The sequence below is a fragment of the Limulus polyphemus genome, unplaced genomic scaffold (genome assembly GCF_000517525.1).
Source record: "Limulus polyphemus unplaced genomic scaffold, Limulus_polyphemus-2.1.2 Scaffold120, whole genome shotgun sequence".
Lineage (NCBI taxonomy): Eukaryota > Metazoa > Arthropoda > Merostomata > Xiphosura > Limulidae > Limulus > Limulus polyphemus.
In genome coordinates, this window is record NW_013665730.1 from 600,698 (window position 1) to 615,692 (window position 14,995).

Genomic DNA, 14,995 nt, shown 5'->3' on the forward strand with positions numbered 1-14,995 from the left:
AGTTAACGTTCGTTGTTAAAACGTTTGTTATAGAGCGACTGTTGAAAATAATTGTATCGGTAAAGTTATATTCAGAAATAATAAACCAGTTTTATTAAGTAAGGACTTGTGTCGCTAAAGTTTCGTCGGAACGAAGTTACAGAAAATCAATTAACAAACGGAGACGTAACAGTATATTCAATTAGTTATGTTCATTACCAGGTATATTCTTAGTTTCTGATCTATGTAAGTAACTTTCCTTAATCAGAAGTTAATACTGATTATGACAGAATTTAGGTGGACACTCATCTATAGTCTTCGCCAAAATGTTTACATATTGTTCTATATTGATGTTATTGTCTACATGCATAAAGTAGCAGTTGAGTAAATGCCTGAGTAGTAACAGAAAAGGTAGAGTATGATTGGACAAATATGTACGAGTTGCTATTCTGGTCTGTATAAGTTGGTTTGAGCATTTGTTCGTTAAAACACACACATACACACCTGTTTTGTATAAAGGGTGTGCTTTTGGTATAATCCATAACGAAACAGGTCAACACTTTATTCAAACAGTTTCTCTGTGCTTGGTGCAGAGTTATGCCTCGTCAAGTGCCAGAAGTTATAGGGTGTCGAATTGTTCGACTGTCCAGAAATGGTATGTAGCAAATGAACATTCCCAGAATAGTAGGGTGCCATCAATGTACTGTATCCAGAATCCTGGAAATGTCATAGGACTAAAGGAAACGCTGTTCCAGGAAAGTCTACTGGTAGACGCCGAAAAACTACTGCAGGAGATGATCAGCAGCACAAATGAAGAACTACATTTTACATCTCAAAGAATTAATTTGATACATTGACATATCTTTCAGACTACATTTTTTTTTCTTTAAAATTCTTGATTTTTCGAGAAAAGTTTAAATATTGTTACGACAGCGGAGGTTACGTGACGCTAGTAACACGTCACGCGCTTCTAGAACGTTCCTGAAGATTTCGGAATTCTTATACATATAAGACGGTCAAGACGTGACGGCAACAATGGGTAACTGAACTGCGGACAGAGAGAGACGTATTGTTGAGCACGTGAGACGTTCGTTGTGAATTATAGCGTTTGTTATAGCGTGACTGTGGAAATTAAGTGTATTGCAAAGTTTTATTCAGAAAGAATAAACCAGTTTTATTTAAGAAAGGACTTGTGTCGCTAAAGTTTCATCGGAAAGAATTTCTACGGAAAATTAACTAACGAACGGAGACGTAACAATATTTTTGTTCCGATATTTGTAAATTGTTCCTGGAAACTTTCCATAAAAATGTCAATCTATTATGATAAATATATTTAATAATGAACTTTGTAATGAGTAGGGATCAAATTGATCTGAAAATCTGATATGTCTAACATGAAATTCAGTTTATGAGGAGCTGAATCTAACATATCAATGTACGTTAACTACACAGAGGGCAAACTGGTGACATGCACACGCTTAAACACGCAACAATACGATTAATCTCTACAAATATTTAGCAGAGCTTTTCGTCCTAGAACTAAAAAAAATACATTGAATTCGCAGCTTTAACATAAATCTTGATAAAAATAAACATTTAATGACCTGTCGTTTTGTGATGATAAAATGTTTTCATCGCCTTGTCATGATCGAGTACTTTTCTTCTGTGCCCTCTGATAGCTCAATATCAAGGCTAAGGGCTTGTAATGCTAAAAATCGCGTTTCCATGCCCGCGAAGGGAAGAATACAGTAGCCTATCTTGTGTAGCTTTGTGCTTAAAAAGAAACAAACAAAAGCCCTCTTCTGCCAAAAAATAATAAGAAAAATAACAAGTTATTCCGCATAAAATTTCATCTGTTGAATAATGATTTTCCAAAAAAAAAAAAAAGACTCTAGTGTTTCAATCACGTGATATGTGCTGCACTCCTATTCCTTATTTTTGTAATCTTGGCCTTTGGACATAGGATAACCATCAGACGGTAGTTTGTAGCTCAAAACTGAAGCGTAATTCTTACGGAACTGATAAAATGAATTTAAACACTAGTATTTCTTACAATATAAACATAGTTGAAAATGTTACAAAAAATTATTCTCAGTCAGAAAATCACGCAGATGGGGAACCTCTGCTTATTAAGAAAATTCACGACGGTATCATCGTTTTTATTCTTATAACCATTATGCTTGCTATGGGATGTAACATCACATTACCTCAGGTATGATTGGTTTGCTTTAAGATATGTATATGTATGTAAAGATAAGTAGGTATACACGCATATAAATTTTGCTTTCTTATACTTGATTTTTTTTTGGGGGGGGGGTTGTGCTATAATCACTAACTCATTCATATTTCTCAGATTGCCAAGTTATGTAAATTAGCTCAGTGGTTTATTATCGATCTTACTGAGGAAGTTTTGGCAATTTTATAAATTAATGGTTTCTAAGGGTTCTTTCTCATTTTGTGAAATTATCTGAACGTAGCTAGTTAAAACCAAACTCTCTCTATATATATATATAAATATTAAGACCATTTTATATACACATTTCAGAATACTACAAATGCACGTGCATGCGCTATCTTCTTTTGAGAAATGCCCCTGATTCACTATCAGGAAATTTTAACTTGATTAGGAATGAACAAACTAACCAAATTAGATACCACAAGTATGAATGAATATACCAATAAATGTCACATCACAAGTATCAATATTTGGGATAATTCAGAAGATGCATATTACAAAGTAAAACCAAAAACACATTTCTGTAGCAAAATAGGTGTAAATATATAGCTTATATCTAAAACAAATATAACCCTGATAATATTTGGAAACTCAACAACAACAAAGAAACAAACAAAAAATTGGAATTTTAGGAAAAATTTACTTTAAAGTTTGGAGACGGCTTGAATGGGTAATGAGAAAAACTTAATTATAAATGTACAACGTTTCGACAAGATTACGTCATCATTAGTTTACATAGACTCAGGAAAATATATATATATCCAGTATGGAACAACTGACTACATAGATGAAAAAATCAATTTTATAAAGCATTCCTTCATTCACACCAACAAATTTCCACCAAATATTGTCGAAACATTTCCACACAACCACCAGAACAAATATCTCAAACTTACAAACAAAACTGACACCAATACACCAAACAACAACAACACAACATTACACTGCAGTTTACCATTTATCCCTGAAATCAGCTCAAAAATAATCAGTACTTGGAGAAAACTTGTCATTAAACATAAAATTTCTGTTGACTTCAAAATTCGCTCAAAAACTTGGACCTAAACTAAAATCATTACTAAATAAAAATCATATAGAATCACACAATACCAATGCTGTTTATAAAATAACGTACAATAACTGTCCAAAATTCTACATCGAAGAAACCGGTATAAAATTTGAAATCAGACTCACGGAACATCATAAAAACCTTCCCATGTTTACCACCAATGCAACTAAAAAAACCACAGAATATCTTTACAAACACTGTAATTTTAAACAAAAAAACAAACATCAATAAACGCAAAATAAAGGAAGTTATCTTAATTGAACAAAACAGCCTCACTCTAAACCAACACCCGGGATACCAAGATATTTTCACTAAGCTGTTATGAAAGCATCGATCATGTAACCTCTTTGTTGCATATATATATTCCTTTTAATGCTTGGAGACGGCTTGAATGGGTAATGAAGTTAAACTTATATTAAAGTTCATTACCCATTCAAGCCGTTTCCAAGCATTATTAGTCTCAAAGTGGGTTCCTCGTCATCGAATATATTCCTTTGTCTTTGTAAACTATTTGTGCCTGATGATGACATAATCTTGTCGAAATGTTGTACATTTATAATAAAGTTTTCCTCATTACCCATTCAAGTAGTCTACAATTTTTTATTTTGTAAAATATGGGTTCCTCGTCGTCAAATTTAAATCCACAAATAATCTTATTTCACAATATGAGTCATACTCTTAGAAACATGTGACGCCTCACTTCCGGTACAAAGACCACGTGAATTATAGACATGCTTACTATGGTCAATCGCCATTTGACCCTTCTTAAGGAAAGTTCACTTTCTGAAAGCACTCTGGTTATTGATTTTCTTTTCAGATGCCACTTTGTTGTTAATCTGCGTGCTTTGGAATATCGTATTCTTATTTAGATTAAACACGGTTCTTGATGTGGCCATTACTAAATGTAAGTCTTGGGAAGAGGCCAACAAATCTATTATCTAATTTGATACGATGACAAGGAACCCACTTTCGGATAATAAAATTTGAATACGGCTTTTCTTCATTACCCATTCAAACCGCCGTCAAATCTTGTACCTGATTGTCTGAAGGTTATCTGACAAACAAGCGATTAAACGTTTTTTGTATATTTAGCTTTATGGAGCGAAGCGAAGTAGAGATGAGTAAAAAAAAAATCGGGGTACCGGCGTTCTTCACATATGCGCTATACATATTAAGCCCTTACCGATGCGGTAAGTATTCAATATTAAGGAAACTTTCTGTCTGTCTGTAGACGCATCTCCCCCTAAATGAGTTGACGGATCCACACCAAATTTGGCATGCTAACTTAGTAGTCCAAAAGCAAACTAAATTCAAATGAAATTTTCCTATATATTGAAAAATTAAGATATTTTATAGAATAACCTCTATTTCTTTATTGGAATAGTTATTGTAAATAGTTGAGTTTGAACAAAACTTGCACCACAACAAAATTTTCCAAGTCAAAGTTTCTAAATAAAATGTTCAGCATTTTGCCTTGTTTCCTATAATAACCAGTAGTAAAAGACCCAGCTACAATACGGGTGTTATTTCATTTGGTGGTTGTTTGGTCGTGTGACTTGGAAGGATCAGGTACATCTGGACCTCTACCTCCTTCCTTGACTATTAATTTGGTTCTTGAGTGTTGGATGAAGCCCACTTTAATTCTTCAGTAGAATACGGTCCGATAGCTAGGAAAACCTATTCTTACATCATGCAGTCATTGTATGCATGCAGCAATAGTTCATTTGCCATTTTCCAGGTCGTGTCCGTGAATGTATAACGCCAAGTTTTCTGATATAAGCTTCTCTTTTTTGTTCATTGTCAAAATAAAGTTTTGTTCACGTAAACAGTTCCATAAATATCAACTGAAAACATATAGCACTGATTCTATTTTCATATAAATAGAGCCTTTTAAAATACAATTAATACTACATCTAGGTACCGGTTTGCCCATAGATTACATAAAGAGTTTACTAGATTTATTAGAGAGAGGTACTTAGGTCTATTGTCACCATGTATGATAAAGCTTTTCAGCATTTCCAATGATTCTTTTTTGTTAAGATTTTTGTAAAAGTAATCTATTGATATATTTGAAGTCTGTTTGACAACCCTGGGGATGTTTGCGTTATTCTGTAAGAATGTAGTATTTGTGTATCTAGGAGCTCTGTATGCTTTAGTGATTATTGAATTTTGTAGTGTTTGTAGCTTGTTTACGTATGATTTGGTTTACATTTAACCATGCTGGGCAGGCATGCTCTGCCATTGGGCGTATGTAGGTTTAATATATTTTGAATATTTTTTTTTCTGTTGTTATTTGTTTTTGCCCATGTTGTTGCTAGTCGTGTGTCGTACGTAATTCGCTATTTGCCAGATTTTATTTCTAATTTCATTTATGTGTTTAGTCCAATTTAATTTAGAGTCGTAGCTTAGACCCAGGAATATGGCTACCTGGAGAAGAGTTTCGTAAAGGTATAATTTTGGGGGCTGTTTGCTCTTCTTGTTTGGTTTTGTGAATGATACGATTTGTGTTTCATGGGCGTTTATCTTGATTCTCCATTTGTTTCAGTAGTTTTCTATTTCATTTAACCGTGGTTGTATATTTGTCGCTGCTATAGTTGGAGTGTGGGAACTCTTCCAGATAGCCACATCATCCGCAAACTGGGAGCAAAAGCAGAAATTTGGATCAGACAGTGGCATTTTACTCACATACATTATGAATAGAATAGGGCTAATTACCCCATCTTCTGGGATACTTGCCTCAGGGTTAAAATACTCCGAGAAGATGCCTGACACATTAATTCTGGCTTTCCTGTTTTCTAGAAAGTTGGAGAGCCAGCGAATAATAACCTGGCGGTAGTTTGTTACAATAGATATTTTAGTCTGTTATCCCATACAGTGTATAATGTTTTCTCTAAATTGAGAAAGTAAGCGACGGCGCATTCATTTCGGTTAAAACTATCTACTATTGTTTCTGTAGACATTACTAGATGGTCTGTTGTTTGTCTTTGTTTACTAAGTCCATTTTGTATTTCCGGTAATTTTTGTGTCAGTTCGAGATATGCCATAAGTCTTGAACTGACGATTTTCATAGTAGTTTTCTAATACAGCTGATTGGTCTATAGCTTTCTGGTTTACTTGCTGGCTTTCCTTCTTTCAGAAACATTAAAACGTCCGCTATCTTCCAAGCAGTCGGTATGTATCCAGGTTTTAGGGATAGATTAAACATAACAGCTAAATGTTCGTACAGTCTGGGTGTGTCTTTTCTTGATTAGTATATATTGTATTTTGTCATGTCCAGGAGCCTAGTATTTTGTCATTTTGAGAGTGTTTTGTATTCTAGTACTGTTATTGGTTTTATGAGTTGTTGAGTCGTTTTTCTTGATTGTTGCTACTTACTGGTTGAACCTCTAGGGCAGTGCTTCTCAACTGAGTGAATGGTTCACCTAGGGGTTTTGTTTACTTTATGTTGTATTCATTCTAGTTGTAGTTTGATGCATATTTAAGTCATAATAAAGAATTTTGCATTTTAATTTAATACTTTTTCGTCTTTTTCCGAACTGGGTTAGCTGTTGTGAAAAACTTGTAAAGGTGAATGATATTGAAAAAGGTTGAGAAGCTGAGTGAATATAGGACCTCTAGACTCTAGAGGACCAACTGGGAAGGTGGGTGAATATAGGACCTATAGACTCTAGAGGACCGACTGGGAAGGTGGGTGAATATAGGATCTCTAGGGGACCGACTGGGAAGGTGGGTGAATATAGGACCTCTAGGGGACCGACTGGGAAGATGGGTGAATATAGGACCTCTAGGGGACCGACTGGGAAGGTGGGTAAATATAGGACCTCTAGGGGACCAACTGGGAAGGTGGGTAAATATAGGACCTCTAGAAGACCAACTGGGAAGGTGGGTGAATATATGACTTTGTTTGTGTTAATATGGTTATTAATTTTATTGTAGAATGATGTTGTTTCCAGTAAATCCTTTTTAAGTGAGATAAAAAAAATTTGGGGTCTGTGTGTGTGTGTTTAGTTTTGAGCAATATTTGTCCCAAATATCTGTTTTTAGTCTTTTTATTTCATTTCATATTGTGTTTCTGAGTGTATTTAGTATGGGTTTTAGATCAGGGTTTGAGTATTCGTGTATACTTTTCGTAGTTGTCTGCATTCTTTTATTATATTTAGGAGTTGTTCATGGGGTTTCCATATTTGGTTTGAATATTGTGTTGTTGTAGGATGCATATTTCAGCTGCTTTTATAAGGCACTCCGGTAATTGTATGATAATAATCAATGATTATAGTGTGATTTTCTGCATTATTTATCGTTTTTTGGGGGAGCAGATTATTATTTAATATTTCCTGGTATTATTTTGTCCAATTTGCTTTTATGTAATTATATTTCGGGACGTTTATTTGTTGATTATAATCTGGATAGAAATCGAAGTCTCACCAGATTGGTAGATGATCACTGTCTATATCCTCTCCGACATTATGAATTAATTGAGTTTACTATAGAACTAGAACACAAGCATAGATTTAAAATATCACTACTACTACTTACATAGCTTGTATACGTTGAGGTATTACGTTGATTAGGGTACTGTCAGTATCCTCTAAGCATTCTTGCAGTTTTCTTCCGTTTGCTGTAGTCATGATACACCCAAGTACTTCATTTTTACTGTTTAAGTTCCCTATTATTATGTAGTTATGATTCTAGGTTATAATTTTTTGCAGTAGGTTTATATCTAAGTTATTTCTCGGAGTGCAATATAGGCCAGTGATTGTAAGAGTAGTGTTATTTTATAAGGTTAATTATAGAGTTATACTTTCACATTCAGAAGTAAAGCTGATATTATTTACGGATAATGTGTTTTTATAGAGGGCTAATATGCCCATTTCTGGTGTGTCTTTTGTTTCTATGTCATGTTTTACAGTAACGTAGTTTTTTATGTCAAATCTGTTATGCTTTTTCATCATTTTCTCTGTAGTTATTATAATATCCGCTCTGCATTCATAATTACACACTTAGTTCGATATGAAGCGATACTGTCTAATAGATCATGTCTTAGAAGAAAAAACAAATTCTTGTAATGATTATTTGGTGCATAATACAAGTCAGAGCTTTGTCATTACATATACATGTACAAGTGGTATATGTTAATTCTTGCCTGTGCTACTATGTAGAGATGATACAAATACCATCCCTATATTTATTTCTTTTGTTTGAAAACTTTTTCTTTAATTGTCAGCTATATTCTTGTTCGTCTGCAATACCAAGCGTGGGGCGCGCGTATCTCCGATTCGATTTTATTACTTATCAGGATCTCTACCAACCTATCCTCAAATCTAATTATAAGCCCAAAGTAGCGTATCGTCTGTTTTATATATATGTACAAGATAATATTTGTAAAAGCAGATACTCCATTTGAAACTACGTCACTTCAGTGAAATTGGTTGACACCATTATTTTGGTTTTTGAGTTATCATGTAATAAAAAAGAAGTAGCAGACAGAAGAACAAGAAATTCTGACTTTTTGCTATGATATTTAGTGACATTTCCAAAAATTGTGACTCGATCATTACATAGATATTGTTATTAAAGAAAAGCTGTATAGTATTGTAAAGTTCCGATGATCTGTTGGGGATATATTTAAAATACCATTTGATTAACATAGGCAGTGCTGCCGCCTGCCTGTATGCACACATTGTACATCTGGTTTATTCCTACTATAAGTACTACCCTACTTATGATATACATATATATATATATATTTGTACACACACACAAGCGTACTGAAAAAGGTTAATAAACAATGAAATTAAATGTTAGTTGAAAATATAAGATCAGGTTTTTAAATGTATTTTAGTTTATCTTTGTTGATGATGAGAGAGAAGCCTAGACTAACTATTTAGTTATAAAACTTTATTATCCGATGTGACAACATATTTTTAATTCAGATTTTCCTTTAGTGTTTATGTAAAATTTGTGTAAACTATATAAGGATTTTACAGATCCCTATAATCGCCAATTCATAGAATACATATGAAATAAAACTATAAAACATTATAGCATACAAAGTCTAAAAAAATGCTAATTTTTTCATTGTTATAAATGAAATTTATAACACGAAATTTTTCATAGTGAGTTAGCCAAATCTCAGTTTGTGAAAAGTGATTCAGAATATGACAGTTAGTTAGTTTTTTTTTAGCCAGGTTTCTTATTTCCTTTTTTACTCTTTTATTCATTTTTTATAACCAGTTTCACCTTCTCTTTGTTGTGACTACCGTTCAACTATACTTGTGTTATTATAATACTCTTTGCTTCCTGTTTTGTGACCATTGGCTATCTCTTTAACTTGGCCATCCAGTGGCACAGCGGTATGTCGTCGGACTTACAACGCTAGAAACCGGTTTCGATACCCGTGGTGGGCAGAGCACAGATAGCCCATTGTGTAGCTTTGTGCTTAACTTCAAACAAACAAACCCTTTAACTTGTGGTTATTTAACCCCACCATGGTTGCTTTCTTCAATGTTTTAAAGAAGGTTATTTGGATGAAAGTTAGGTCAACTACTTTTACTTTTGAAATATTCCGCGATCATGTTATGATTTTGCATCATTAAAATATAATAATTGCCACTTAGAACTTTATTTTTAGAGATAGCTCATTGTTATTTTATCCCCTCAGTTATTTTCACTGTACTGCTTGTGAAGGTCATTCATATAACATTCAGTGTTGGTTAGGGGGATAATGTTTGGTACTGGCTAATGAAACCCAGGGAACATAGTGGCCACTTGTCCCCGACTGTGTATAATGCCTGCAAGCAAAAAGACATCTCATTGCGACAATTTGTACTTGGCACACGTGTTGGAAATGTGGTTAAAACAAAAGGAAATTTCCTCAGTCCTTCTTTCATTTTATCCAAGTTTGCAGTATTACATCTGTGTTAAAAATCACATGGCTATGTTGTTTATTCTGATATTTTTTACAAAGTTACATAGTCCAACCTCACAAACAATTTGGATTGATGTTAGTTTTCATTACGTAATATAAACGCTCAGAGTCATTCTACGAGCCGCTATGCTGCGGCTAAAAATACGTGCTTTTAGTATTCTGCAGTCATTTCTTTGCATTATTACACATAATTACATAAAATTACAACTTTTCCAATTTTCAATCTGTTTCGAACGTGATTAGTTTTTATGAGGTCAGCTGAGATTTTCCTAAAAACTATTACTTGAAGGAAGTGGAAAATGCTGTCTCAGGCGTCGTTCCAGAATATTCCATACATGCTCGATTGGGTTCAGATCTGGTGACTGAGAAAGCCACGACATATGGATAACATCAGTGTCATGTTTTTCAAACATTGGGCGAATACTTGTGCTCTGTGGACGGGGGCATTGTCATCTTGAAAGACACCCCCTCTCTGCATGACAGAAATGCTGTAACATGGGTGAAGATGATCACTCAGTACCATTAAGTAAAGTCTGTTTTTTATACATGAGCTTAAAAACTATTTATGTGTAAAGTTTTACACGTGTTTATAGTTTTATATTTTTTATCTTCAGTTCACAAATGTTGAAACTATTTTCCAAATATTGTCATTATTGAAATCCTCACATACAACACAAATTAGCCGTATAAAAGTTTCAGTTTCTGTAAACTGAGTTTACACAGTTTATGAAATACAGATGAATGGTTTGTTTCTCAGTTCATAGAATTTTTACTGTATTATATAAGTTTTATTAATACGAAGATTAGTAAGAAACCCAGCAAGTGGTTTTATAAAACAGCTTATTACGTAGTTATATATATTTCTGCATTTTGAAATCATAATTGTAAATAAGAGTTTATATTTTCGACATGTTTTATGTAATTGTAATTAAGTTCTCAAGAAGGGGAGTATTATATATTTCTTGGTCATTGATCTTTTTTTCGTTTATCTATAATCGTGTTGGTTTCCAGAGGTTGATTACTAATTAGACAATGTAGCTGTATCTTGCCTGAGGTTATTTGACCTGACGGTGTGATGCATGACACATTTACAATTAGAACTCAGTCGTAAGGGTGACAGCTTTCCCGTAATATGTAAAATGAAACCGATTACAAAAATCGCGATGATCTCACTATGCAGACAAAGTTGGCATTTTTACCTACGTAATTATATATATATATATGTATATGTGTGTGTAATATAAAATAACTGGTAATTTTTAATGCACGAGAACTCTAAATTTTATGAGTGACACGCATGGACACGCTGAGAAGGAACTATGAACAAACGCTTTGTTTTCTGTATCATAACGTAACAATCTGTGCTGCATGACGGTTTATCAGACAATACTGTTTCGACAGCGGAATTCACGCGACGCTGGGAGCATGCGCGCTGGAGTTTCTCGAAGGATCATGAATTATCGGGGAAGCTCGAGTTTGTTCGAGGCGCCCTCTTTTTTAGTATATAAGCCTGGCGAGAAAAACCAGCGGTATGGCAGAGATAGATAAATTAGAAGCGATATAGGCAGATTGAAGATATAGATAATTGTGTCAATCGAACAGTAGGCACCGTAAGTAAAGTGTGTGAATCACTGTGATTTATAGCGTGTGTTATAAAAGTAGTTAAGTTTAAGGTGTTGATTGGAAATTCTGTGTATTACAAAGTTGTATCGAAAAAAAAAAACTGGTTTAATTAAGAAAGGACTTGTATCGCTGAAGTTCCTCGGAAAGAATTTATACCGAAAATTAACAAACAAGCAGATACGCAACAATACCTTAAATGCGCAATGTATTTTACACTAACTTTCTTCACTTGAAGCGTTGTGAATACTGTACATATTAGAAGGTCCATCTCGAATTATTGGAATATTCGATGTCCTAAATATCAGAAAATAAGTCGAGTTTTTATTTCTACTTCATTTATTTTTAGAAAATTTGGAATAGAATTCATTTCCAAAAACCATAGATTTTAGCTTTACTATGTAACACTTAATTTGCATGTTAAGTATACCTATCATAAAGAACAAAACAAGCAACACAGATAAATCTATAAAACAATCCAAAATTGTATAAATTCACAGAATATATACTTCAGATAATACAGATCACATTTTGCTATGAAATCAAGAATACTAAATATTATTGAACAGTTCTTTGACAAGTACTAATAAGTTTGAATATTAGCAATCTATCTGTCTGTGCTGTTTAATAGCAGCAATCAGTCTTTACTCTTACTAGTTTTATATTTCCGTGGTTACTATGATTGGCTTGTGTGCATTCCTAAATATTAGCTTGACCAATTGTTGAAAAAAAATTTGTAACAACATAGAACTTCTAATTGAAAGAATTAGTTACCCGCATGTCTCGTGAGAGCTTATCAATACGAAAGGGACAGTACTATACATCGGCTCCGCCTTTGCACTGAATCATCGACTAAAGGCAGTATAACATATTCGTGCATTGATGCCATCTACTGGTGTAAATCAGTAATAGTTAGCTCTGAAGGAAAACTTTAAAATCTTTGGGATCAGCGCCCTTTACTAGGACGAAGCCTTTCGTTAGTCGTTTGATCTGTGTGATGTTTAAGTTGTGTAGACTGAGCATTATCGATATTTGGTCGTTGTGCGCGACCTGGGAGGGTCACGTTCACTTTGGATCTCTTCCTCCCAAGTTGTAGAGAATAAAAATATTGCTGCTGTTTAAATTTCCCACTTTCTTCTGGTGCACACCATTTAACTTCCAGTTTATACTAGGGCTAGAATAACCACTTAAGCCTGAATTAGAAAAGTATTCATAATTAAAATATCTTTTAGGATATTTCTTACTTCTTGATGTAGAATATAGTGTTTCGTAGAAGAAAAATTCAATATTATTATTATTATTAACTTTCATGCATTAAATGTACCAAATTTAGACAGTAGAAATCTTGATCACATATCTACTGTGAAATGGGCTGCTTTGAACCAGAAGTGACGCAACTGCTATGCCATTTCTCTGCTAGACTGCTACACCTCTTCACTTCCGATCCACTTCCCCTGTCTTACAACAATTTTCTTGGAGAATGAACGCTACTGAAAATCCTCGCAGAGATTTTGTTCATTTTTAGCCAGTTAGTACTTGTTTTCAAGAAAAAAGGGATGGAGGAGAGAAGTCTCCTTAAAATAGCCTGCAAAACTTTTAAGGAAAGACATTTAATGTGTAGTACAAGAATTTCAAAAAAAAAAGCTCATTATGGACTGAGAATTCAGTTTTACTTGTGGACTTTTACCAGATCTGTCGGGCGTTCACCAAGGGCAGAGCTGGTATGCAATTTTACACTCAAAAATGAAAAACTTTCACACCCACTTCATTTATTGTTAAGCGCAAAGCTACATAATGGCTTATTTGTCCTCTACCCATCGCGGGTATAAAAACCAGAATTTTAGCATTATAATCCCCCAGACTTGCCGTTGAGCCAGCGGGGAGAAGCAGCTTATACTTTTTTTCAAGTTATAAATTTCTAATACACACTACCAGGAAGTAAGCTGGAAACTGAATATAAAGTAAGTATCAGTAGAGTGTTTGTAAGTAGCTTGTTTGTTTGAAGATAAACACACACAAAAATGGGCTATCTGTGCTCTGCCCATCATGGGTATCAAAACTCGGTTTCTAGCGTTCTAAGTCTGCAGACATACCGTTGTGTCACTGGGGGAATGGGGGGAGGGGCAGTTGGGAAGAAAAAAAAGGTTATTGTTACAGGCTTAGTACCTATCGTTTTTTTGTGGTTGTTTAAATCAGTATTTGAGTAAAATATCAATATTTATTTTTTAAATTGCTATTGTAATCTCATAATAAAATAAGTTTTTAAGTTCGTTTGAATAATGATTTTCCCCTCTTTTGATTCAAATACAGATCTGGAATAAACTTCGTCGACCAGTAGGTGTAGCCATAAGTCTAACCTGTCAATTTCTTCTTCTACCCCTGGCTGCCTTTGCCTTAATGAACATCCTCCATCTTCCCGCATTGTTTTCGATTGGTATGCTAATAGTCTCTTCCTGCCCTGGAGGGGTTGTGTCCAACGTTTTTACCTTTTTCTGTAATGGTGATGTAGCACTGAGGTGAGTTTACTACTACTAAGTATCATTGCCCTTTGTTCAGCTAAAAACGTTTAATTTATTCTATAATTTTTATAATTTCCTAAAAATGACAATTAATCACATAATCATGTTCAGATAACAAGGAGAGCCTCTCAGTTGCTTGACAGCAAGTATGAAGGCTTTTAACACTAAAATTTGAGGTTCGATTTCCTGTCGTGAACACACCATAGATAGCTTTTGGTATATTTTTGCACTTAAAAGAAAACAATAACAAAAACAAACACAAAAACTGGCAAGGGGCTATGTTTATACCATTGTGGTTTATATATATGGGTGACAGAAAACAGTAAAACATTATGATTTACTTCATACAAATAACTGGGAAGACACGTTTAACTGAACCTTTGTGATGTATTAATATAGAAAACAGAGACCTATGTTTAAACCCTTGTGGTTTCTTTAAATGAACATAAGGAAGTCTCTTTTAGGACTTCTTTGTACGGAGAGCAAGGAGCTAACTTTATATAATTATAATTTTATAGGCCCGACATGGCCAGGTGGTTAGGGCGCTCGACTCGCAGTCTGAGGGCCACGGGTTCGTATCCCCATCCCACTAAACATGCTCGCCCTTTCAGTGGTGGGGGCGTTATAATGTGACAATCAATCCCACT

General features: G+C 34.2%; 1 protein-coding gene across 1 annotated transcript in view; it reads left to right on the top strand.

Moving 5' to 3' along the window:
* Window positions 1-1,996: 1,996 nt before the first annotated feature.
* Window positions 1,997-14,995, top strand: part of LOC106472406 (solute carrier family 10 member 6-like) — a 22,714-nt gene continuing 9,715 nt past the window's right edge. The window contains exons 1-2 of the mRNA XM_013933054.2: window positions 1,997-2,191; window positions 14,140-14,345. Coding sequence (XP_013788508.2) covers window positions 2,006-2,191; window positions 14,140-14,345 — 392 coding nt within the window. The 5' untranslated portion in view covers window positions 1,997-2,005. The remainder of the gene's footprint in view (window positions 2,192-14,139; window positions 14,346-14,995) is intronic.